The sequence below is a fragment of the Felis catus genome, chromosome B1 (genome assembly GCF_018350175.1).
Source record: "Felis catus isolate Fca126 chromosome B1, F.catus_Fca126_mat1.0, whole genome shotgun sequence".
NCBI lineage: Eukaryota > Metazoa > Chordata > Mammalia > Carnivora > Felidae > Felis > Felis catus.
In genome coordinates this window covers 18588278-18616127 of record NC_058371.1, presented here as the reverse complement: position 1 = coordinate 18616127, position 27850 = coordinate 18588278, and the positions used below count along the sequence as shown (strand labels likewise).

The following is a 27850-nucleotide window of genomic DNA, read 5'->3' as shown; positions in this document are numbered from 1 at the left end:
TGATCATGCTAGAGAAACACAAGATAAGAAGATAGTGGAAGGAGGGGAATTTGAGGTGGAAAGATAAGGACATGTTGAGTTTGAGATTCACAGAAGACATTTAAGTGGAGGTGATGAGTAGGCAGTATAAATTTGAGGGATTACACTACCTATAGAAGATATTTAAAGGCCTAAGATAAGATGAGATCACCGAAAAAGAGTAGATCAAGAAGAGAATGGGAAAGCCTGGGTCCTGGGGTAAGGGACTGAGCAAAGGAGACTGAGAAGGAGTAACTTGTGTGTCATGACACACACATCTGATAAAGGACTCCTACCCATCACTTAAGAAAACTCTAGAGGAATTTTCTCTCTTGTTTTGAGAACTGCAAATATCTTTTAAAGTTCATCATCTATCCAAAGAATGAACACTTCCACTTCTAATTATATTCAGAAGAAATGAGAACATTTTTTTTCTCCAAAAGACATAAGAAGATTCATAGCAGTATTATTTATAACAGCCTTAAACCAGAAACTTACCAGATGCTGTCACCAGTAACAGTGGTGTTGGAGGTCAGTAGAGTGACCTTTTGGGTGAGGGTGGATAATGTCTGGGAGGGGGTAAGTGGAATGCAGGTGACTTCATGATCTATACATTTTTCTACATCTAGTGCGTCAAATAGGGATTTGCATTAAAGAAAATAATTTGATGAGTGAAAGGTTTTTGCTCTAAGAATGCTTGTTACTTCTTGTTGGTACATGTCCTAGAATTGACCTTTCCAAAGTTCATTTTTTCAACATATAGTTAGTCCCTGCCTACATGCTAGATACTACACTAGGCACAGGGAATACAGAGATAAAAGATTTAGTTTCTGTCTCTTCATGCACTTCACGGTGTAGTTTATTTGCTTTGCGCAAGAGAATATTATTGTCACCATTTCCATATAAACTTGGACCAGAATTCATTGATGGAATGCTCTGTGGTCCAATTTTTTGTTTGTTTGTTCATTCTTTTTTATTGTTTCCTTGATCAGGAAGTTCCTGTATTTAGATAAAACTTTACATGTAAGAATTGCCTACTAGTCTCTAGAGGTTAGTGATGTCAAATTTACTTATTTCCAAAGGAAGATATTAAAATTTGACCCTATCTAAGTAAGCTCTGTGTAAGGTTTACATTTTTATTGAGACCACATTTTTTCTGAGCTTTCTTAATGAGTGAGTGATTTATGAAAATGCATGCTTTTTCTTCCTTTAAGACTTATGTGAGACATTATCAATTCCCCATATTTCTTTGGAAGGACACAAAAGGGACATCATTATCTACTCCCCTCTCTTTAAATGTGAGAAGCATGTGTCCAATTAAATCTAGTGCTTCCTCCTCATTGTTCTGTATGAATAATTAACCTTTCTAAGTGCTGACATCAGGAAGGTTTTGAATCCCCCTTTCTTCCATGGGAAAAATAAAATGAGCAGAACTGATGCTTCTTTAAAAGTTTTCTTTTTAATCATTTTGAAAGACGATTAATAATAATATAATATGAGTGTTAAAATCTAACACGTTGATTTTGAAAAGTATGATTTTATTTATTCCTTGGTGATAATGATTTTATTATTAATGTGGGCTTCTCTAAAGTAATAATGTTCTCTAATGCAATCATTTAGAACAATATGGTCACCAATCTACTTTCATTAGTCACATGGGAACATTATAAATCAATTTATATGATCTTTGCAATTGAAACTTGCTGGATGCCAGCTGTGTCAATTTCTGTTAATTATCATCCTTTTAAACCTCATTCTTTCTGTAAGTAAGATATGCACTTTCGGACTTTTTTTTATAGTTTAAATTGTTCTGCTCATCCTCCTACAGGTCTCCTACAAGGTTTTTGCCCCTCTAAGTTGATTTATAATGTAACCTTGAAACAAGGAGAAGCATTAGTTGCCTGCTGTTTTAATAAATGGCTTGTCAGCTATTTTACAACTACGGTTATTTCTTTGACTAGAGAAATTTCTAGATAGCAGGTCCTTGAATTCTTGATTATTTTAAAGATTTGGCTGGACATTCTTGATCATATATATCTATCCTCTGTGCAAATAAATACTTGACTGTTCGAAAATGGCTTTTATCTGTTTTGAATTTGATTTTATATATTTTGATTTTGTCATACACTTATGAGTCAATCTGGAGGGGTTGAGAATGTAATGAAACTATCTGACATTTAACCTGTTAAAATACTATTTATCCTCTCTGATTTATTTACTTCTTTTGCAATAAAGGGTTAAACTATCTTAAGAAATCAATAAATATGTAGAATGCAAACTCCGTAAAACTCTTAAGTTCCCCTAGTCAAATTCGATCAGGTTCACTTTTCACAGTGATTTTTGTTTTTGTCCCACCACACACAATGAGTCTCATCTTCCACTGAACATATATCACATATTCTCTCCTTTCTCCTCCTGCTCCATTTCTAGCTTCTATTTCTCTTCTTGGAATCACAACCTACCCACTCTCCTAAGCTGGAAACCCCAAGACCATTCTAGTTTCTTCCTCCTCCCATGCATTACCTTGGCCTAGTAATTTCACCTATGTATTACCTTACTCATCCTTTTTATCCCTAAAGTAGCTCCCTTTTACCAGACTTTCAATATCTCCTCCAAACAGACCTGCCTTATCCAGTCTTTTCTTCTCCCCTGCTTCACATATGTTCACATTCACAGGTGACACGACAGTGTTAGATATCAGCTGATCTCAATGTATTGTTCTGAGTAAACTCCATTTTTTTTTTATAATTTTTTTTTGTTTTTTGAGAGAGACAAAGAGAGGGCAAGTGAGTGAGGGGAAGAGAGGGAGAGAGGGAGAGAGAGAGAGAGAGAGAGAGAGAGAGAGAGAGAGAGAGAATCACAAGGGGCAGAGAGAGGGAGAGAAAGAAGCAGGGCTCATGTTCACCTTGAAGTAGGGCTTGAGCTTACCCAAAGCAGGGCTTGTGCTCACCTGATGCGGAACTCGAACTCATGACCTGTGAGATCATCAAGCAAAACACAAAGATCCTTCTAGCATAAGGGTGCTGTGCACTCCTCCAGTCTGTTCTGCAGTTCGCTCCCAGAGTTTATTCTCTGCCTATGTCATGCTGCTTCATGCCTCCCACTCTTTCCTCTGACTCAAATCCACAAAGTGCCCTTTGTAATCTCTTTGAGCTGCTATAATAAAATGCCACAGACTAGGTACCTTAAACAATAAGCATTTGTTTTCTCACACTTTTGGAGGCCTGCAAGATCAAGGTGTCAGCAGGTTTGTGTTTTTCTGAGGTCTCTCTTGGCTTGCAGGTCGCTGTCTTCTTGCTGTATCCTCACATGGCCTTTCCTTGGTGGGCACACATCCCTGGTGTCTCTTTTGTGTGCCCAAATTTCTTCTTATAAAGACACTAGTCAGATTGAATTAGAGCCCATCCTAACCACCTCATTTTAACTTAACCATATTGTACATGCTTTATCTCCTATTCTGAGGTACTAGAGGTTCAGGCTTCAACCTATGGATTTTGGTAGACACGTTCAGGTCCATTTTACATGCCATTTAATGCTCATACAACATGCCATTTTATGCCCACACTGCACTTTTCATTTTCAAAGCACTTTACAAATGTGAATGTATCTTTTTTTATTAAACCAAACCAGACACCTAAAATTTCCTCAAAAGCCAACACGTGGCTTTAGTAATAGTGTTCCTAAGTCATTACCAATAGTAATAATAGCAATAATAGTAATTAAACAGTAATTTATCTTTCTTACCTTTTACTATATTATCTTGAAATGAGTCATTTATCATGTCAACATTATTAAATTAGAACAGTCTTTCAGAACTAAAAAGGGTCTTAGAATTATATTTTAGAACTTTTTGAATTTGCGTCTTGCTATCTTGTCATTCACATGTCACTAGTTGTAGTACTCAGTATATTTCATGGGTCTCAGACCCTGCTTGTAAGAGATATACCCAGTGGCCTCAAGTATTATATCCGGTCTAGAGGTCCTCCTAACACCACAAAGCACCTACTGATGGACCTGAATTACATCTGTAATTCAGAAGGGTCATCTTGAAGGTCTCCACTAATGCAGACTAGGACAGGGGAACATTCACTGAGCCCCACCCACACCTGTTATCTCCGAAACTAAAAATCAAGAACTTGGTAAGAATTCATAAAATTATGAATATTCTTTTTATGTTATTTTCACTTTACCCAGAAATATCTGGCAATAAAGGAGTGCTAACACTTGTAAGGAAAACTTTTTCTGGGAAAACCTAGACCAAGAAGGATGCCATCAATTCTTCTTGCTGACGAAATTCTAGAACGCTCTTGTGGCTTTGCCTGGGGAGCCACTGGGAAGCTGTGCTACTGGGAGAATGGTCTCTGAATTGCCTTGTTCATTTAATATCAGAAAAATGTCTGTGGAGGCTGGCTGGTATAAGGGAGAGAAGGCGAACTGGGCTTTGCAAATATCAGACCTACCCACTTTATTTATTTATTTATTTTAAGTTTATTTATTTTGAGAGAGTGCACACGTGAGCGGGGGAGGGACAGAGAGAGGGAGAGAGAATCCCAAGCAGGCTCCACACTAACAGTGCCTGCCATGGGGCTCGTGACCTGTGAAATCATGACTGGGGTGAGATCAGGAGTCTGTTGCTTAACCAACTGAGTCATCCAGGCATCCCCAGACCTACCCATTTTAAAGCTGCCCTTGGAAAACCTTCAAATGCATAAGTCACAAGGGGTTTAGTTTTAGTAGACAAATGAAACTGCAAGATGCTGACCGTAAATATTTTCATCTTTAACACACTTTTCAAAAAAATGTATAATGTTCATTAAGGAAACATAAAAGTGATAATTTACATCAATCACCTACAATGTGCTATAAGATTTTAAGAACCTTAAGGGGCAGGATCATGGTCTTGGCACAGTACACCCACTAGAGGTCATATTAATAATACACAGAATAATATCTAACATTCATTTCTTAGGCACTTTAGCTCTGTGCATTTTTGTCTGTTGTCTCATTTAACTTTCACAATATCTCTGATAGGTTGTATTCCTATTTTACAGACGACTAAAAGTTCAGAGAAGTTATGTGATTTGCCCAAAGTCACACAGTTTCTATGTGATGGAACTGAGTTTCCACTCACTTTGCCTGCTTTTGGTGTCTGTGTTCTTAACCCTGGCTATCTAACTACCTGAGTGTTCGATGTGCCTAGTTATTACTTGCAATGCACATGACTGTAAAATAGCTAATAAGACAACATGAGTTTGCATAAGTGATTACTAAAATAAGTTTTATTGAGATATAATTCATATACCATAAAATTCATCCTTTCAAAGTATATAGTCACGTGTTTTTTAGTACATTCACAGAGTTCTACAAACATCAGTACCAATTTTAAAACCTTTTTTATCACCCCCGAAAAGGATCCATTAGTAGTCATCACTTGTTCTCTCCATGTCCTAGCCCCTAGCGACTGCTAATGTACTTTCAGTTTCTATGTGTTTGTCTGTTCTGTGCATTTCAAGTAAATGGAATCATATAACATAGGGATTTCTGTCTGGCGTCTTTAACTTACCATGTCTTCAAGGCTTATCCATGTTGTAACATATATTAGTACTTTGTTCCTTTTTGTGGATGACATAACATTCCATTGTATGGATACACCAAATTTTGTTTATCCATTTATCAGTTGGAGGGCATTTGGCTTTTTCCTTTTTTTTTTTTTTTTTTGGCTGTTGTGAATCATGCTGTTATGAGCATTGGTATACAAATTTTTGTGTGAACAGATTTTTACACCTCTCTAGGAGTGAAATTGTTGGGTCATATAATAATCATGCTTGACTTTTGTTTTTTTAAAGTTTACTTGTTTTTTTGAGAGAGAGAGAGAGAGAGAGAGAGAGATAGAGAGAGAGAGAGAGAGAATGTGAGCGAGGGAGGGGCAGAGAGAGGGAGACATACATAGAATCCGAAGCAGGCTCCAGGCTCTGAGCTGTCAGCAGAAAGCCCAACAATGGGGCTCGGCCTCATGAACCATGAGATCGTGACCTGAGCCAGTGGGATGCTCAACCCACAGAGCTACCCAGATACCCCCATGCTTGACATTTTGAGGAATTGCTAAAGTGTTTTCCAAAGAGTCTGCACCATTTTACATTTCCACCCAACAGTGAATGAAGATTTAGATTTCTCCGCAAACAATACTTGTTTGTTCTTTATAGCCATTCTAGTGAGTGTGAAGTGGTATGATGGTGGTTTTGATTTGCATTTGCCTAGCGACTGAGGTTAAGTATCTTTATGTGTGCTTATTGGCCATTTATACAACTTCTTTGAAGAAATGTCTATTCAATCCCTATGCTCATTTTTTAATTAGATTATTTGCCTTGATTGTTGTGTGTCAGTGATGTTAAGCTTAGTGCGTCTTTCACTTTTCCATTTTTACTACTGCTTGGAAATCCTTTTGGTTATGTCAAGTCAAGCATTTATTCAAACATCTATTAATCATTTATTGTGTTCTATGCCTGTATTGGAAATATAAAGTCCAATAAGACATATCATATCTCCTGTGGATTATTGCCAACAGCTGCCTGTTTTCCTACTCCCCAATCAGTCTTTTACCCTGCATCCCAAATGGTTTTTCTAAAAAGTAAATTTGATCATGTCACTTACTTGCTCATTTCCTTCAATGCTTTCTTTATTGACCATAAGACAAAATTCTAACTTTTAAGGACGGTTTTATAAAGGATTCAAAATTTGTTCTTCACCAGTTTCTACAAGAGTATCTTTCTTGTGTGCATCCTATACCCCCAAATAGGATAACTTTAAGGGTCTCCTATTTAAATACTCCATCTAGACACACTGAGTTTAGTAAGCAAGGAGAGTAAGTGGGTCCTCAGTCAGAAACCGAAACCAGGTCTCAGGAGAAAGAGAATCACTGGAGCTTTTCTCTTAACTCTGGATCCTAACCAAACAGGTGGATTTCTCTTAAGCCTGTGACCTGAGAAAGTTAAAGCAAGCTGTATTGTGTTCTCTTCTTTTTTTTTTTTTTAACGTTTTATTTATTTTTGAGACAGAGAGACAGAGCATGAATGGGGGAGGGTCAGAGAGAGAGGGAGACACAGAATCCGAAACAGGCTCCAGGCTGTGAGCGGTCAGCACAGAGCCCAACGCGGGGCTCAAACTCACAGACCGCGAGATCATGACCTGAGCCAAAGTCGGATGCTTAACCGACTGAGCCACCCAGGCACCCCTCTATTCTTTTCTCTAATGAAATTTTTAGATGTCCAGCCTCATTTCATTTTCACTACTGAGTAATAAAAGAAAGAGCTATGTGCTCATGCTTGGGTCACTGTTAAAGCGGACCATGGCCCTTTAAGGACAGTGGTGGTAGTTGCAGTAATTAATGGAGTTCCTCTGAGAGAGGTGACCGGCCCAGAAAGACACAAACCATTGGTCAAGAGAAACGTTCTCTCACGGGGAGACTCTATCTCCATCAACCCTTAGAGAAACTGAGTTTTAGTTTTAACAAAGGCAGCTTTGGTTTCCTTAGATCTCCTACCAAATAGGAGCAAAGAACTCACTACCTACCTCCCTGTTATGACTTTTTTCTAGTATATAAATCTAGTATAAAATTTGATCTATTATATAAAGTAGTATATAAAATAGATCTAGTATATAAATTTGAAAGTATATTAAATAATTCCTTTTGAACTTAGGCATAAACTAATTATATGGTAAAAATCCATGTATATATGTGTGTATGTATATATAAACACATGTACACACACAACACTCCTGCACAGATGGAAAGTGGAGACTATAAAATTCAAATAACAAATCAGAGGTGTTTAGATATGTTGCACCATAATGAATAAAAACAAAATTCAAGTGACTTAAAACAATCATTTTTCCAGCTTAATTGACATATAATTGACAAATAAAACCTTAAGATATTTAAAGTGTATATTGTGATTTTATATACATATAGGTTGTTAAAGGAATCCTCCCATCATTAGTTAGTATAGCCATCACTTCACATATAATGTTCTTTTCATATATACATATATATAGTGATAACTCTTAAGTTCTACTCTCTTAGCAAATTGCAATTATATAGTAGTGTCATCAGCTATAGTCACCATGTAAATAACCATCTTATTTAGTTCATCATTTTGTAGGTCGGGAAGTTGGGAAGGGACCACCCACACAGTGTGCCTGCAGTTCATTTGGCATCACTTGGGGGGACGGGCTGGCTGACCCTGCAAGATGGCTTCTTCCCTGATATGTCTGGCACCTCACTCCTCCTTGGCCTTTTTCTCTCCATTTTTTATCCTATAGGCCTGTGCATGTGGCTTGGATTTTGCCCAGGATGGTGGTCTTAGGGTAGCTATACCTCTTAAATGGCAGTTAGTTTATAAGAGAGCAGGGCCATAGCTACCAGGCCTTTTAAAAGCTAGGCCTGGAACTGGCATAGCTGTTACATCATCATTTACACCTTACTGTGCATTCACTGACCAGCAGAAACACAAAGGGAAGGGAAATAGGCTCCCCAACTTTCCATGGGAGGAAGAGAAAAGTAAACACAAAGATTCCACCTCTTCTCCCACACATGAAAATATCAGTACCATTCTGAGTCTTCCGTAGTTTGCAGATGTATTGGTTGTCTCAGATAAAGGTGAAGTGGCATTACACATACTGTGTGTAACTTTTAACAACTTTTTTATATTTAATGTCACGATAATCAAAATTCTTTAAAGTTTTATTCCTTCTTTGATTTGTACATGTGTATTTTATGACCACATTTTGAGTTGCAGGAAGTGTGAACTATGCTTTTATGACACATACCCGAGATCTTAGGAGCATTAAAAATAGTTTATTAATACCCAGGGTATCATTCTAGCTTACCTAATACCTTTGATTTACTAAAGTCACAAAAGTTATGTTGGCTTCTTTTATGGATATAACTTTAGCCACATGGTAAAGCATAGCTTTGTACAGGTGTTTTCAGATGTTTGGTCCACTGACATCTAAGAAATTCAACCCTGGGGTCACAGAGAAAAGAAGCGAAAGACAATAAAAACCACATGTTAACCATTAATGTTCATTTACCAAATCCTACTTAAACTCTTGTACTCTCTAAGCTAATTTCATCCAATTGCCTTTTAATTATAGTCTCTTGCTCAAAGTTGCAAATATAATGGCTTTTTAATATATCTTGCACTGTTCTGTGTCCAATGTAGGATGTAATCATGCAATTTATTCATAGCTAGTGCATTAGGTAATTAAAACATAAGCACACGTGGATTTCTGCACATGCATATTCCACAGAAAAGAATCTGACAAATCTGCTTTTGTATAAAATTCTTTTTTAGATAGAATAGAAATTCTGTGTCCAATATATGCTGTAGCCATGATGAAATAAATCAAATATGACTGTTTGAGAGATCTGTGTACCTACCAGGAATAAAAGAAACTAATTTAAAGTAGGAATGTAAGTGTCTTAACACATTTTTAATTAATCATAGTATTGGTAGATAGAATTCTCAATGTAGGTTAGTGCTTCATTATCTAAGATGTTAGGAGATGAACAGACCCTCAGTCTCCTGTCTCTTTTAGACAAAGACAGGAAAATAAGGTGAGATTTAAGATAATTATCACTATTGCTAAAAATGATCAAATATAGCCATTTTTAAAGCCCTTTTTTAACAGTGGTGATTACCTTTTGGGAGTAAGAGTTGATATATGCATGGCTAATAAATATTATGTTTCTTTCAATGAACAAATACTAATCTAGTGAAGTTGTTCACCTTTATTTCATAGTAACCAGGAGTTTTTATGTAAAGACAAGTGATTACCTGTTTTTGAATTATGTATGATTTTGAGAACTGTATAATAACTTTTTAAAAAAGCATATCAAGCTCTATTTTTACACATTTACTCATTCCATAATTTATTAAGTGCCAACTATGACCTATGTGTTAGAGATACGAAGAAAAGTGCCTTAGGATTTTGATTTTTTGTGGAAAGCCATTTCTCTGGTGTTACCTTCTGACTATTAATGTTTGGCCACATACACATGTGCGTGCACACACACACACACACACACACACAAAGGATATGAGCCATGAATCCAAATACCATGTTAGTGCCTGGAGACATCTGAAAATCTAGATGGATTGATTTCCTTTTTCAGTTTTCTCTGGATATGTGTTCACACATCTTATGTTCATTCTTCTTAGAATACTAATATAGAAAAGTATCTGTACATATCTTTTCCAAAACATTAACATTATTAAGATTTTAGATAACATATCCTCATTAGCTAATTTCCTTTTCTGTTCCTTTTTCATCCACTTGCCTTCTTCCTCTTACATTCTTAGCAGTTTTAGGGATCTTCTTTGGAAAACACAATGAACAGCTAGGAGGCTAGTCAAGGAGCATCCTATTCCCAAGTCAGAAGTTAAGCCTTGAAATCCAGATACATAAACCCATTCTCAAATTGGTATTTCTTGTACATTTAAGCTTTATGTTGTAAATACTGAGCTTTGGATGCTTTACCTCCAGAAAGAGTAATCTACAGAAGGAGACCAGCCTCTACAAAGGGAAAGTCAGTCTTGATCCCTCTTGATGCTTTGAGTCCCAGGTCTTAAGAGCTTGCTCCCTAAACCCTGCCATTGACTTTTTTTTTTTTTTTTTTTTTTTTATCTAGTCTTGACTGCTCTCTATTTAATCCTGCCTTTTACTTACCCTTTGGAGATACTACATCCTAATTCAACTCTGAGGTAGAAATCCATAGAGGAACAAATCAAACACATTAATGTTAAAGCAAAAACAAGACAAAATGCTCCATCATCTTCGTCAAATCAAGTACTAAATTCCCTTCCTAAATTCTATAATACTCAGGTGTTTGATTTAGAGGAAATTCCAAATTTATAAATGGATTATGTATCCAGTGTTTCTTTTGACTTAGAAACTCAGGACCCACATTCCTATAGAAGTGATGGTATAAATGCCATACCAGATACATTATAAGTAAAAAGTTAAAGTTTCCACAATATTACGTAGTAACTATTTGCTCCTTCTGAGGCCAAAATATAAGTCCTTCATTTTTTCTTTAATTGTTTTGGTATCATGTGATTTTACATTCTGGCATTTTTCAAATCAAAATTAATTTTAAAGTTGATCTACTTTCCTTTCCTTTTTTTCCCCTGAAAAGCTGTTAAATTTATGGTACATATTACCTACCATTACCAACAATGGGGTCTTAAATCTTAACCTCAAATGTAGTACCCTAACTATATCTGAGTACTTATAATTATTAATGTAGGGAAGGGAGATACATTCCAAGTTTGATACCTGCATTTTGTTCTGCCCATCATATTATTCGTTAGGGATTCAGTTAATCCTTATATTGAAACTATAGTTTTATTTTCACCAGCTGCCTGTGGACAACACAATGTCTCCCTTTTTCCAGAATATTTAACCAGTTTCTCTGAATTTTCTTCCATAGCATATGAATTACCCCAGATTCTGTCCCATCTATTAAAAACAACAAACCTCCTCCTACTCTGTGGCTTTCCTCTGGCTGTGGCCCTATTTCCTTTCTTTTACAGTCAGAGTTCCTTTAAGGATATCTGCACTCGTTCTGCTGAATAGAGGTATCATGATTTATGCAACCTGTTCCCTTTTAATGGACATCTAAGATAGAAATTATAATCAATATGCTTTGCTCAACATCCTTGAACAAATATCTTTGCACATTAGTGCAGATATTTCTGTAGAATACAATTCCAGAATCTGAGGGAATGCACATTACGGTTTGCACTGCGTGCTGCCAAAAATTTGTTCAAAATCCTATCCCCAGTGTCCCAGAATATGGCCTTTTTTAGAGATGGGGTCCTCATGGAGGTAGTCAAGTTAAAATGAGCATATTAGGATGGGTTCTAGTCCAATGAGTGGTATCTTTGTAAGAGGAAATCTGGACATGGACATGCAGAGGGAAGAGATATGGATGTAAAGGAAAACAACCACATAAACATGAAGACAGCCATCTATAAAAGCCAAGAAGTGAAGCCAGGTACAGATCCTTCCTTCATATACTGAGAAGGAACTAATCCTTTCAACACCTTGATTTTGGATTTCTAGCCTCCAGAACTGTGATTTCTGCTATTTAAGTCACTCATTTGGTAGTACTGTTATAGCAGCCCTAGAAAACTTATAAAGCACACTTGCAAAAAAAACCTCCAAAATAGCTGTGACAATTTATATCTTAACCAACCATGTAGAAGGGTAGCTTTCTCCTCACCCCTCACCAATACTTAAATATTAACCTTTGCAATGTTTAGTTAATTTCTAAGACAAATAAATGGTATTGCTTTTCTTTTTTTAATTTTTTGATGTTTATTTATTTTTGAGACAGAGACAGAGCATGAGCAGGGGAGGGGCAGAAAAGGAGACATAGAATCTCAAGCAGGCTCCAGGCTCTGAGCTGTCAGCACAGAGCCTGACATGGGGCTCACACTCCCGAGCCCTGAGATTGTAACCTGAGCCGAAGTCAAACGCTTAACCAGCTGAGCCACTCAGGCGCCCCTGGTATCTCTTTTCAAGGCACACTTCTCTGATTTTTTTTTAATCCAGATTTAGCATCTCTGGAGTTTTATTTCCTTTTAAAATACCTAAAATGGACTCAAATGAATTGATACTACCAAATAACTATTCAAATCTAACTACATGATTTCAGTGTAGTTTCATACAATGATAAAAAAGGATTAAAAAATATTTATCTTTTAAAAATGTTTAACTACTCATTTACTTATTGACAATCTACAGCAAAATTTTCATTCTCTATGATTATCACACGTAGCATGAAGTTTATTCCTAAAAGGCAAAAGCTAAACAATTCGCAACTACACACTTTAAAAAGTTAATTTCGTACTTACAGCCTGTGAAACTCTAGCAATCCAATTCATAATGTATTAAGGATTATGCTTTTGAAGTAAATTAATTACTGGCCTTCCCATTAGAAATACACTGTTGGAAATTGAGCATTTAGCAAATGCTCTAAAATGTTCTAAAAGTGTTCTAAAATGATACCATAAGTTTTAGGAGCATTGTAGTAACATTAAAAAAATATATACCATGTAGGGTTGTAATTGCTTGAAAAAGTTCTTTTTGGGAGATAGTAATAAGGTACATATGTCCCCAAATCACTATTTTGTTAATATGCTCATCTTGTTTAAGGATTATTTTCTATTTTCTCTTTCACGGATTTTTGTTGGTCTTTGCATGAGTTAACATATGAACTTTCAGGTTATTTGACTGGACAAACCTCTTATGACAGCTTTCAAAGGGACACACAAAACGTTTCTCCCCAGTATGGATACGTACGTGGGTACGCAAATTATAGTCCAGGGAAAAACGTTTTCCGCACCCTTCAAAAGTACACCGAAATGGCCTCTCTCCAGTATGAACCAGAAAATGTCTTTTTAGTTTTGCACTCTCATTGAATGCTTTCCCACATTCTGCACATACATGATCTCGGGGAGCATGAACGAGGAGATGCCTTCTCAGGGAAGCTCTATTCTTTAACTTTTTTGTGCATCCACTGTGAGGACAAACAATTCTTTCTGGAGCATCAGAATCCTTATTTTTTGTGGGCTTCTTTCTAGCAAATTCTGCAAACTGTTTGGGATCTGATACATCAGTGCTGGGTATTCCTGCAGGAGAAGGCTTCTTGCCTGTCTCATACTCTGAATACTCAAGCTGTGAATTCTCTCCAGTCTGCCGAGAAAGTTCTTGTTTTGCCCCTTTTTGCACACATTTCAAGGATTTCCCCAGAAGCGAGCTTGCAGTAAGAACCTGTTGAGAAAGCTCTTGTTCTGATTCTTCTTCCTGGTAGTTAAGGGACTTCAGTGAGTCTTCTTCCAGGATGGGTTCAGAAAACTCACCTCTTATTATGCATTCTATGTAACAATCAGAGAAGGAATCTTCTCCAACAACTAGGTGGCTACTTTCAAAGAATACACCTTCATCTTCTAAGGCCCATGGCATGTCAAAAGTTTCTTGTTGGGCTGGCCGTGGCTTGGATGGCTTTGGTTTATCCCCACTGAAGGCTCTTCTACCCAAGCCTTTCCAGCCACAAGTCTTTACCTTTTTCTTCAGTTGCTGGTCCATATTGTCGTGTTGCTTCTTCCTTGAAGGTTTGTACCAGGATATATCAACCACTTCCAGGTGATAGTGATCTGAGTAAACTGCCTTCAGCAAACACCTGCTTTGAGATAGTAACCTTTAGATAAACTACATTCCAACTTTAGAACCACTGTCAGAGCTTAAAAAATGGCCTCAAACTCACTTTTTAATAGCAAAATGGCTGCATTTGCTTCTTCTCTGACAAACCCAAGAAAGTAAGAGAATGAGCTGTGACACAGGATGTGGGTTATAACTAGATCTTATGTGGGGGTCCCCACAAATTATCTGCCCTCTCCAACTGACCACCTAATGTTTACTGGGTACTCACTATGTGCTAGCCCTACTCTAGGCTGCTCATAGGTTGAGATCTATCGGTAAGTAGACATACAAAAAATCTTTGCCTCACGAGTATACAGTCTCGTGAATATACAAAATAAGTATTATATGTCACACATTAAAAGGTAAAGTGCTACAGAATAAGCAAGGGAGCTAGTAAAAAGTAGGAGTTCTCAATTTTAAATAGGGAGCTCAGGCAGGCTTGCCTGAGGTAGAAGCAGTTGACTAAAAACTTGAAGCAACTGAGGGAGTAAGATGTGCCTATTTTCTTATATAACACTGTTGGGAAATTCAAATTAAATAATGCATATAAAGTGCTTAGCACAGATCATGGCACAGAGCAAATGCTGAATGTTTATGTGAGCTAGTGTTATTTACCTTTGTATTCATTAAATATATGGTGGATCCTGTGATGTTCTGGATACTATTCTAGACCAAGGGTGGCATTTTTTTTTTTTTTTTAATTTAATAAAGAGCTAGATTTAAGCGTTGTGGGCCCTATGGTCTATGTCATAACTGTTCAACTCTGCATTTTGTCATACGGAAGCAGCCATGGATGATACATAAAGGACGAGCATGCATTCCAACAAAACAAGCAGAGGCTGGATTTGGCCCATGTGTAGTTTCTGTTTCTTCTTCACAAGATGGAGATTGAGAAGGAAGACACATGAAATCCATGCGTTGCCATCTTTTACTAGTATAAGCCAAAATAAAGGCAAGCGGAGTTTAGCCTTGAATAGTTTTCTATCTTTTTCTTAAAAATCTAAAAGTGGGGTGCCTGGGTGGCTCAATCAGTTCAGAAAAATCTCTTGATTTTGGCTCAGGTCATGATCTCATGGTTCATGAGTTCGGGGCCCACATGGGCTCCATGCTGACAGCCTGCTTGGGATTCTGTCTCTCTCTGCCCCTCCCCACCCTTCTCACTCTCTCTGTCTCTCTCAAAATAAATGAATTAAAAAAAATTCAAAAATCTAGAAGCAATATTATAAAAGTTAGAGCATGAATATGATATATTTTAAGAGCCTTTTACTTAATGTTACAATTGTGTGCCTTATAGAAGATCTCTTAATTTTATTGTCCTGATGTCCTGCTATAGGACAAAAATTAAAATGCTTTTTATAAAGGAGTAAATGTGAAGGTAATGGACAGAAAACTAACAGCTTGAAAATATTTTTAAATAGCTACATGTAAAAATACCACCTCAAAAGAATTTTACTTTTGTCAAATACACAGCATCAAAACAAAACATGTTTTTCAATTGCTATGGGAAGAGTTTTGAAATGCCTCCTTGAACATTTATATATATAAATATACAATGCGTAATGTTTTATGTAAATTACAGACTTAAAATATAAATTATAGGGTCACTGGGTGGCTCAGTAGGTAAAGCATTCTACTTCAGCTTAGGTCATGATCTCAGGGCTAGTGAGTTCGAGCCCCGTATTGGGCCCTGTGCTGGCAGCTCAGAGCCTGGAGCCTGCTTTGGATTCCATCTTTCTCCCCTCTCTCAAAATAAATAAACATTAAAAAAATTAAATATAAATTATAAATAAATTACTTATGTACAATACGTAAATGTTTTATATATATAAATTGCTAAGGGAAGAGATTTGAATTTCTTCTTAAACATTTGTATATATATTTCTATGTAATATATATATACAAATGTTTAAGAAACTTAAAACATTATTTCCTTAGCAATTGAAAAGCACAGGTATTTAAAAATATTTTCAGGCTATATATATATATGTGTGTATATCTATCTATCTATCTATCTATCTACGTAGATAGATAGATAGATATATAAAATGTTAAATGGTACACATATTATTATTTATTGCTTCTTTTAAAAAGGTGAAATAAACCAGGAGACTGTATTCAGGAAAATTTGCCTAACAAAATCTTGTTCTCTTAGCTAAAAATTATTCTTGATTTTTTATTTTTTATATTAATGAATATAACCTCTTTGGACACACTAGCAATCAGTCTAAAGTTTGAGTAGGATAATACAAAACTCCCCTCCCCCATTGAGGCCATTTAAAATACGTGCAATTTGATTTGATTCCAGCTTTTCTCTCCCAGTTTATGTCTTGCTAATTTCAGCTCCCCTATTTTATTTTCAGCCATAATAAACTCTCCCTCCAATAAAGCAGTATGCTGTTCCTTCTTAATCCTGCCCACCCTCACTCCTCCTTCCCTTATTAGTGCGCACACACACTCACACAAGCTCATTTCCCATCCATATTTCTGACCTCTGCTTAAACATCACTTCCTCAAGCAAGTTTCCCTTCATTCTTAGGCTCAGTTAGGTTCCCAAAACTTCCTCTTTTACACTGATCAGTCTCTGGTACCGATTACTTTAAGATCTGTCTTACCTATTAGACTGTAAGGTCTATGAGGGCAAGGTCCTCTTCTGCTTTTTTCCTATGTCCCAGGGCTTAGAACATTTGTCTAATGAAATAAATTCATATATATGCATTAATAATCATACTGGTGATACTGGTTTAGCAAATCTATAAAATTAATTTACTAAAAAATTATTTGTGACTTTCAAAACACTTAATGTAGAGGTTCCAAAAAGTTGATTATCAATGATGCCAAATGTTACCTAGAAAAAGACATCTAATTAGGAGATCGGGATTGAAAGAGAGAAGTATTTTCTTTATGAACTTATCAAAGCCAAATGTAGCCCTTACTTTTCTAAGCTAGATTTTATTTGACAGATCCTCCCATTTCTTACACAAAATTCAAGCTTGTGAGTGATGTAAAAACTGAAACACTAACTTACTAATTTATTACGGGAAATCCAGTTTATATAACAAGTACATTCTCTGTTGGTGGAAATAACTACTTGGAAAATGTACTCGGTAAACATGGTGTTAAGACAGAATCTGGATATTAAATACTTAATGGTATGACAATAATATAATTTTATATTTCTCAAACTGGCATAAAGGTGCTTCCAAGAGTGCATCATTTACTTATTCAATCATTTGACAAATATTTAGTACCAAACATTGTTCTAGGTGTTCACCCTAGAACAGTAAAAAAAGATCCAAAGTTCCTGGTTTTCATGGAGCTTTTATTGTGTAAAATAAAAATGTAAGTAAACAAAATGGTTTCAGGTTGAGTAAAATGCTATGAAGTATAAGCGATTAGAGTATGAGAAGGAAAGGAAATGGGGGAGGCCATCTTAAGGAAGAATGTCTGCAACAGCATCCAAGGTGGGGGGGTGGGGCATTAGGCTTAGGCTGAGACCTGAAAAAAAAGTATCAGCCAGTGGAAAGAGGTGGGAGGAGAGTGCTCTTTCCAGGTTATAGCAGGGAGTACAAAGGGATTTGCATGCTGGAGGACAAAGGAAGACATGTTTATTACAGACTGCGGCTGGCACAGACCGGAGTGGTCTGAGATAAGGTGGGGGACCTTGCAGAATCTTGTGAGCCAGGGGAGCCATTTACATTTCTTTCACAAACCCATGGGAACCATTACAGGGTTTCTTTCAAACCAGGAAATAGCATGCTCTGGCTGAGGTTAAACAGGTATGTGGAGAGTAGACTTAGGGAGGCAGGGGTGAAAGCAGAAAAACCCATTAGGCTATTTAGCAGTCCAGAAAGAGTGCTGGTGTTGGTAGTGAAGATGAAATGGCGGGAGAGGGAAAACAGAGATAGAACGTTCTAAACTTCCTTGAGGATTGGATAAAGGGAGTAAGGCAAACAGGGAAAACAATAATGACCAAGCGGTGCTCGTTTTTTTGCTGGAGTAACTGGTAGATGGTAGTGTCACTTTCAGAGATAATCAGAGGAGGGAAGAAATGGAAAACAGCTATACTCTCTTGATTTAATAATGTGAACATTTTAATATAAATATTTTAATATAGATCTAGCCATTTGTTGCAGTGAAATATATGAATTTTTCAAACAAAATTTAAAAAATGCTACTTCAAGGAAATTTCAACCAGGCATCTATTTTCATGAAAGTGTATTTGTTTCCCTCCTTTGTCTGTGTTAGAAGTTTGAGGCCGGTGGCCCAAGACAGTTAAACACTAGAAGTCTCCTAGCCAAGGTCCGTCCCCACTGGTTCTAGATGATGAAACCCTTCCTGTCCATGGTTTTTCAAAACCTTTTGAACAGGACCCACGTTAAAAATACATTCTAAGTGGTGAACTCAATACCACACACCTTCCCCCATATCTGAAAAAAAAAGGCAGAGATCCACGAAACAAGACTTACCCATGCACTCTGATATTTCCTTCCAAAAGAAAGACCAAGAAGAAACTGTTACTGGCGCCCCCCAACAGCAGCTGAAATCTTCCCTGCTTTACGCTCCGCCTACTATACCCGCCCTCTTTTTGATGGACACATTCAAATTAGGCTACACCTACATTTCAACTCTGCATTGCTTAGGCTGGAGTTTCCTAGAAAAGGCTCTACCAAACCTGTTTCGGTAAGGACATCAGGTAGCAGTGGAGTGGCAGATCGTGTGGCTTTGCTCCGCCCAGGTCAGGGTTGGCCGCCTACACCTACCCCCCCCCCCCCCCCCCCCCCCCCCCGGCCCCGGGACACCTCAGTGCCTGGTCCTTCACCACGTGGGCAAACCTGTTTGAATTCCAGTCGCCTAGGTTTAGCCTGTAGTAGAGGCACTCAGTGTCTGTTGAACAAATCAACTTAGGTATAATCATATTTATACAGTTATTTTTCAATGAAATGAAAATCCAGTGGTGGAAGCAGTTTTTACCTACTAGAAAAAGTTTACCCAAACGCACACCACACCTTGCTCTGCACTCTCTTACCCTCCCCCAGCCTCTACTCCCCACCCCACCTATCTCCAGCCTCAGAATTACTGCTTTTTTTTTCTTTTTCGGGCATTAATGTGACTGTTCATATCCTTAAAGGTAACACAACTCACTTTGAAAGCCGCGGTCAATCAACGCTTGCCATTGGCTATGGTCTAGTGAAGTTTAATAGTTCGTGTAAGCACACAGACCATTAAAACAAAAACCCAAATCAATGTTTAAAAACCTCTTAAATTTTACTTGAAGCTTGTCTGCAATTCACATATATATCTGGGAACAGTTCTCCACGCTATTTTTTTTTTTAATTTGTTTTGAATGAATATCAGTTGTGAGGTCAGAAAGTAAAAGATCATTTCCAATGGGGGAAATATGTGAACTGTTTTTCTAGGTATTATTCCCTCATCTCCCCTGGTTGTCAAACCAGATCCTCATCCGTTTGAGATTGAAGTTACATAAAGCTTCCTTAGCTCCTTACCTTGTTATATATTATTTGTAGGTGAGTTTCTGAAGGCAAAAATTGTGAGAAACTGCTTCTCTCCTGTTCTCTGTGGCGCCATACTATGGTCTGTATAAACTTTATAGACAAGTTTTCAGAGCTGGTTTTCACCAACCCTTTTTTTGGTGATAAAAATGTTAATTTTTTAGGTTTCAATAGAAATAACTTCAAGAATTCTAATAGACCATTCTTTCCAAGCCTTTATATGGCAATGTCATTGGTCTTTGAAAGTCCCCCTCATCACTGGAGGTATCTCTCTGTCTTTCTGTGTATCATATTTATATACATACATAAAAATATAAATAAGTGACATATAATCATGTATCTATAATTTATATGTATAGATAATATATTAAGAGATAAACATGTTTTATTTGAATATATACATATAAATTATATATACATTATATATCACTTATTTTTATTTCAAATATAATTTATATGTAAAAGATGATGATAGTTATACATATATATAGAAAGAGAGATATGCACACATACCTAAGCTGAAGATCCTTTCTTTTATCAAATTCACCAGACCACACCCTTTTGTTATCAGTCCCTTAACAGTTGAGACAGTACATACAATCAACTAGGTTAATTTATAATCCCTTCCTCACCACTGATTCTGTCTGTTCACTTGGTTTGTGTTAGTGTGACTTTGTCTGGAAACTGGAGGCGACATATTTAGAAAATCTAAATTTACATTTCACACTCCACCTTCTACATAAATTATTTTTGCTTCTATTTTGTTTCAGCTTTCCTGAAGAAGTAAACCAAAAAGAAGGCACTCATCTGTTGTCATATGAACCCAGCTCAAGGGCAGTTCTCCAAAATGAGCTAGGGAACCAATTAAACCATGAAACAAAAGTGGGCTGCCTTTTGAAATTGGTACAAAGAGAATGGTGCATGGAAACAAGTAATTTTTTGGATGCTGGAATTTTAGTCATAGTAATTCTTCTACAAATAACATCCTGGCTAGTTTTTAAAAATTCTATTTTGATTACTTATTTCTGTGTTACAAACAAATATTTTCCTTAAAAAGCTTAGAATGTGAAAACTATAAATATGCTTTAATTCACTCAACACATATTTAAGGTATTTTTAGAATGTGAAATACTATAAATACTGTGAAAACTGTAAGTATGCTTTAATCCACTCAACACATATTTAAGGTATTTTTTCCCCAGATAGGCCACTGTTCTAGGCCCTGAGGGTATGGATCCCTGGCCTTCTGGAGTTTGCAGGCTGAAGTAGCAGGGCCGCAAACTAGGGTGAGGCAAATAACTCACAGGTTTCCCCACAGAAAAATTTAAGGAATGCCAAAAAATTTGGTAACTAGAATTAATGATATTATATTTTTTAATTTTTTAATTATATTTTTGAATTTTTCTTTTTCTTTTTTTTAAATTAAATTTTAATTAACATACACTGCAATATTGGTTTCAGGAGAATTCAGTGATTCATCACTTACATATAACACCCAGTGCTCACCAGGACAAGTGCCCTCTGTAGTGCTCATCACCCATCTAGCCCATCCCCCCCCCCCCCCACCTTCCTCTATCGACCTAGTGTGTTCTCTGTCATCAAGAGTCTCTTGTGGTTTGTTTCCCTTTCTTCCCTTCCCCACCCCCTTCCCATATGTTCATCTATCTGTTTTGTTTCTTAAATTCCACATATGAGTGAAATCATACGGTATTTTTCTTTCTCTGATTGATTTACTTCACTTAGTGTAATACACTCTAGCTCTATCCACATCATTGCAAATGGCTACAATTAATATTTTAATGCAGTATTTAAAAAAAATAAAAGTTAGTGCAAAAATCCATAGTGAATAAATATCAAAAACTCAAATAAAGGCAGACAACTAAATAATCATGGTTTGTAAATGTCAAATGCAGCTATTATTAGGACCATGAAGGGTAGGCATTTGGTATTATGAGAGCCCATAATGGGAGGCTGTGATGGAATCTGAAAGTTCAGGGAAGATTCCCTGAAAACTGCTATGATCTGAAGGCAGTTTGGAAGGCAGAACTTCTGGAACAGTAGAGGGAATAACTATTTAAGGAGGGACAGCAAGAGAGAATGTGCATTGCTAAACTCTTGGGCCTTGTAGGCCATGGTAAGAAGTTAGATCTTCATCCTAAGAGTAATGGGAATGGACTGTTACCAGAAAGCATGTCATATGTAAATGCGTATTAACCTTAAACTTGTAAACTGTTGTATCATTGTTGGAGCTTTAAACTGTGTTTGATCTAGCTAATACTAACTGAATGCTTTACATGCATTGTTCATTTTAGTATCTAGAAATCAAGTTTATAAAATTATTATCTTTACTAAAAATAAATCATCATTTTATTTGCATTTAAAAATGATAATTCAGAGGAGCCAAAAAAGCAAGTAAGTAAACTAAGCACCTAAATTCAGATTAGAACTCAAGTGTTATACCTGTTAGAATGGACTTCATCAAAAAAGGCAAGAGATAACAAATGCTGGGTAGACATGGGGAAAAGAGAACCCCTGTGGGATTAGAAATTGGTGCAGCCACTGAGGAAAGCAATATGGAAGTTTTTTGAAAAATTAAAAACAGAACTACCATATAATCCAGCAATCCCACTTCTAGAAATATATCCAAAGGATATGAAAATATTAACTCAAAAAGATATCTGTACCTCCATGTTCATAGCAATATTATTCACAAAAGTCAAGACATGGAAATAACTAAGTGTCTATAGATGGATGAATGGATAAAAAAGTTTTGGTGTATAAATATAACAGAATATTACTCAGCCATAAAAAAAAAAGGAATCCCTAATATTTGTGACAACATGAGTGGAACTTGAAGGCATTATGTTAAGTGAACTAAGTCAGACAAAGACAACTACTCTATAATAGCACTTATGTGTAAAATATTTAAAAAAAGAAGAAAGAAAGAAAGAAAAAAAGAAAGAAAGAAAGAAAGAGAGAAAAGCAAAAGAGATCACAGCTCTGGTTACCAGAGGCAGAGAGTGGGGGAAAACAGAAATTGGAGGAAGGTGGTCAAAAGGTACAACTTCCATTTATAAGGTAAAGAAGTACTAGGGATGAGACATATGGCATGATGACTATAGATAACACTGATCTATGATATATGGGAAAGGTAAGAGAGTAAATCCTCAGAGTTCTCACCACATGGAGAAAGTTTCTTCCCTTTTTTCCTTTCTTTCCTTTTATTATATCTAGACGGGAAGATGGATGTTAGCTGAACCTACTGTGGTGGTCATTTCATAATGATGCAAAACACCATCATGCTGTACACCTTAAACTTATACAGTGATGTATGCCAATTAGTCCTCAGTAAGACTGCAAAAAAAATAGAACTCAAGTGTGCTTAATTATTTGAGATATAGCATTTTACATTATATTACGGCGTTTTAGAGATGGCATCATTTTATAAGAAGTCTCTTCTTGCTTTATTATTTTCTGTCATTTATACTGCCTATTTACATACTTATTTGGTACTGATAGCATTGTTATTACCCATTTTATGGATAAAGAAGTGGATAAGTCAGTAATGACAAATGCTTTCTTCAAAGCTGTGCAGGTATTCCTTTATGGGCCAAAGTTTAGACCCCAAGTCTTTCTATCTTGACATCAAGTTTAAAGCTAATTTTTTCAAGTTCAGTCAGTTGTTTAAAGAGCTTTTAAAATGTATTTTTAGAGTTTCTCTACAAAAAACAAAAAACAAAAAAAAAACCCCCAAACCCAGTCAATAATCGATGTTTCTACCTAGAATGTGGTATCTTAGTAGATGATGACTTTTAAGAGGGCATATTAAGGCACATTTTGACTCTGCACTTTTTTAAAAAAATGAGATATAATTGACATAAACATAATACTAGTTTCAGGTGTATAACATGATTATATACATATATGGGTAGTGAAATGGTCCCCATAAAAATCCAGTTAACATCCATCGCCACAAAGTTAGATTTTTTTCTCATGATGAAAACTTCTGGTAATTATTTTCTTAGCAACTTTCAAATACACAATTTATGGTATTATTAGTATTAGAGTCACCAGGCTATACGTTACATCTCTGTGACTTAGTTGTTTTATAACTGGAAGTTTGCCCCTTTTGGCCCACTTCGCCCAGAGGTGGCAGTGGGGAGTGGGAGAAATAGGTGAGGGTGGACTCTGTGCTTTTTGTTTTTTTGTTTTTTGTTTTAAATCTAAGAGGAAGCTGTTTGGTACTTCACAGTGACAAGATTGAGACTTGTCATTATACTGTCATACATTTCAACAGTCTTTATGCTCTTTAGACAAAAGCTGTAACCACACAAATATTGTCATGTTTCATTTTCTCTGGGAGAATTCAGCCGTGGGCTTAAGTGCAGGACCTACAAGCTATATTTCAGACTGCATATTCTCTTTGAGCTTTGGCAATGATTTGTGAATGTTATTATTTGGCAGTTTCATAACATCCTTTTTTCCTCTGAAGAATGGACTATTCACATAACCTCTCTTCCTACTAAAGAACCTATTAAAATTGGGTTCACCTGAAGAAAATTTTCAGGGCCTCCTCTAACTTGAATTAGTTCCTGCCTTATTCTTTCCCATAAAAAATGTTTGGAGTCAACCTCAGATTTCATGGTCTTTGAAAAAACGTATATTTTGAGGTACTTTTGGATTTATGGAAGAATTGCAAAGATGATATGGAGACTTCTCATATATCCCTTTACCCAGCTTCCCCTGATGTTACTGTCTTACATAACCAATGTGTATTTTGTACAGTTAAGAAACCCATATTGTCACAATACTATTAATAAAACTTTATTTGGATTTCATCAGTTTTCCCACTAATCATTAAAAAAAAAATCTGTTCTAGGATTCATTGCAGATGCTAGTTTGCATTTAGGATCTGGTTAATGGACAGATATGAGCTCCACAATCTAATTCTAGTTCCAGCCCAGAAAAATGTAATGTATGTCTTAGGATATTGTCTCTAATACCACTCCTCCCATGAAATTCACCACCAACCCCGATTCCAAACTTATATCTCTTTCAAGATGCAAATCAAGAGTTATACCTCTCAGAAAACCTTTTAGAAACTCAGTGCCATCTCTATGTAGAAGTACCGTGGCTTTTAGGGATATATTCTATACAACATAATCGGCCATTTAACAATACCTTTACAGGTCTTTTGTATCTGTAATGTGGTAAGTGGAAAACCAGTTAAAATACACATTGATGCAAGAGAAGATCATTGTGACACATTATTCCTCCAGGCTTTTTGAGGGGTATATACTTTAAATAGAAAACCTGTAGAACATTGTGGTTACTGTTTTATATTATTTTTGAAGTGATAAAATTAGATGATGACATATCTACGAATAAAATTACTAGTTGTGAGGTACACAATTATGTATAGTCCTTTTTTTTTTTTTTTAATTTTCAGATCTAAATTCATGTTGTTCAAACTGTGAGTTGGAACCCATTAATGAGTAATTACCAGTATTTTGTCAGAGTCAAAACAGTTTGAAGGGCTCCTGGGTGGCTCAGTCAGTTAAACATCTGACTCTTGGTTTTGACCCCCCACCGCGATTTCACGATTCCTGAGATTGAGCCCCGCATCAGGCCTGTGCTGACAGCCCGGAACCTACTTGGGATTCTATCTCTTCCTCTCTCTCTCTCTGTCTCTCTCAAAATAAGTAAACAAACTTTAACAGGTTTGAAAAATGTAAATCTAAATAATTTGTTTATATGTGTCATTAGAAACAGATCAAAATGGGTAAATGTATGAACATCAGTGATTCAGACAATCTTAAAAAATTTTTTTTTAATATTTATTTATTTTTGAGAGAGAGAGAGAGAGAGACAGAGTACGGGCTGGAGAAGGGCAGAGAGAGAGAGAGAGAGAGAGAGAGAGAGAGAGAGATACTCAGAATTTGAAGCAGGATCCAGGCTCTGAGCTGTCAGAACAGAGCCCAGTGCAGGACTCGAACCCACGATCTTGACCTGAGCTGAAGTTGGACACTTATCCAACTGAGCCCCCTAGGTGCCCCCCAGACTCTCTTTAATTTTGAACTTAAAAATATCTTTTTTTTCAACTAAAAAAAAAATCTCAAATGTGCTTTAAAATAAGTTGGGTAGGTGATCTACTTTATATTAATAAATAGTGCAGGTCCTCAGTTTTCCAGTTATACTTCGCCCTCCTATCCACAAGAGAGTGCAGCAGGAATAAACAAAGTAAGAATTATGTTTCTAGTTACATCCATCTTTTTAACTTGCATCATTAAATATTTTCTATAAAGTTTGTTAAAATGATGGAAAGACTTTCAGTATATCAGAGCAGAGTCCAGAAACAGACCTGTACACCTGGAATGACCTGACTGACCTGTGTCCTCCCCCAAATTCGTAGGCTGAAATCTAACACTCAATATGATGGCACTGGGAGGCAGAGCATTTGAAAGGTAATTAGGTTATGAAGGTAGAGCCCTCATGAATAGAATTGGTGCCCTTACAAGAAGAGGTAAGAGCTAGTTCATTCTCTTTCAATCACTGTAAAGATACAATGAGAGGCTGGCAGTCTGCAACTCAGGAAAAAAAGGCTCTCACCAGAATCAGCCATGCAGATGCCATGATCTTGACTTCCAGCCTCCAGAACTATGAGGAATAAATCTGGTATGTGGAAGCATATGGTATTGTGGTATAGAAGCCTGAATTGACTAGGACACGGACTCATAACAAAGGTGGCAGTGGGAAAAGACTAGTATTTCCAAAAACACTTTGAGACTAGTGGCTATCGACGTGGCAAGAAAAAGAATCTTCACCACTCATTCATACTACACACAAAAAGAAGTCCGAGATTGTAGCTTTAATTATGGATTGTAGATATAATCGTGAAAGGTAAAATAATACAACTCTGAGAAGGAAATGGAAGAACATCTTCTTAAATTTGGGGTTGAGAAAGATTTCTTAGTCAACACACAAAAAGTATTGAATAGAAAGAAATAAAAGATAAATTGGATGAGATTGAAATTATGAAATTTAAAAGGCACCATTGAAAGAATAAGGTATACCACAGTGATCTTTTGAAAAGGTAAATGAGATGCCACTTCCTTCAAGGCTTTCCATCTCCCTCAGAAAAAAATTCAAATTCCTTCTTTAGAAGACAGCCAGTGATCTGGCCGGCACCCACCACCTCTGCGTCAACTGTACTCATTTTTCTCCCAAGCCTAACCTTCTTTTCTTGTTCTTCTACAACCATGCCAAGCTCACTGACAGGATTTTTGCACTTGTCTTCTGTCTGAAATTCTCTGCCCCAGGTTATCACATGCCTGGTTTTTGCTTCATTCTGGTTTCAGCTTCAGTGGTAGGCTGGGGCCAGTGTACATACATTTCTTCAAACTCTGTCGTATCTCCATGATTTATTTATTTATTTTTTCATATGGAGGTTACTAACCTCCCCTCTCCTGGAGGAGGTAGAAAAGAGAGGCAGCCCAGGACCAAACTTTAATTGCCTCATTTAGGAGTACAGTCGATAAATAGCAAAGGGCAATATAGAGAGTAATGGATTTTCTTGAGTCCTTGACAACTTTCTTCCCTTCAACTGGGATTTTTTGCTTTGGTGAATATGGAGAGTAATGGCAGAAGTTTCTGGGTATATTTTTCTCTTTCCTGCAGAGGGATCCAAGAAATTACTGCTATCGTAGGATTCTACAAGTGTTTCTTGCTTGCCGAGTCCAGGAGTCCTTTGAACCTGGGAATGGGTTTCAGATGTGCCTTTCTGGGTAAGAATCACTTATAGTCTCTACGATGGGATTTCTCCTTTCCCTAGCTTCTGGGGTTTCACCCAGGAAAGCCAGTCATAAAATTCAAGAGAGGAAGCTATTTTAAGGAATTGTCATAAAAAAGAATTCTCAAACTCAAGAGAAGATAATTTTAGCTTTGGTAACTGGAGGGACCATACCGTTAGATCCCCTTTTCTAACGTTCCCCATGTGTACCTCCACTCCCCTGCTTTTTCACCAGCATCATATTCTTCTTACCTTCTGACTCCTG

At 36.7% G+C, this 27850-nt stretch overlaps 1 protein-coding gene and 1 long non-coding RNA gene across 6 annotated transcripts in view; one reads left to right on the top strand and one right to left on the bottom strand.

The window, feature by feature from the left end:
* LOC123384777 overlaps nucleotides 1-27850 on the top strand; it is a 489335-nt gene that overhangs the window by 38296 nt on the left and 423189 nt on the right. The window lies entirely within an intron of this gene.
* On the bottom strand, nucleotides 12551-18963 carry ZFP42 (ZFP42 zinc finger protein). 2 transcript variants are annotated; one of them, XM_019828288.3, is made up of 3 exons: nucleotides 18753-18963; nucleotides 16899-16974; nucleotides 12551-14269 (listed from the first exon to the last, which is right to left on the bottom strand). In XM_019828288.3, exon 3 carries the CDS (start codon nucleotides 14170-14172, stop codon nucleotides 13261-13263), a length of 912 nt encoding a protein of 303 aa, XP_019683847.3. In that variant the 5' UTR covers nucleotides 14173-14269; nucleotides 16899-16974; nucleotides 18753-18963; the 3' UTR covers nucleotides 12551-13260. The 2 variants fall into 2 exon arrangements, with proteins under 2 accessions (XP_019683847.3, XP_003984665.3); XM_003984616.4 differs by having other exon boundaries at nucleotides 12551-14266.

Coding starts and splice junctions, on each gene's coding strand:
- ZFP42 (XM_019828288.3), bottom strand. CDS start 14,172: ATGGACCAGCAACTGAAGAAAAAGGTAAAGACTTGTGGCTGGAAAGGC.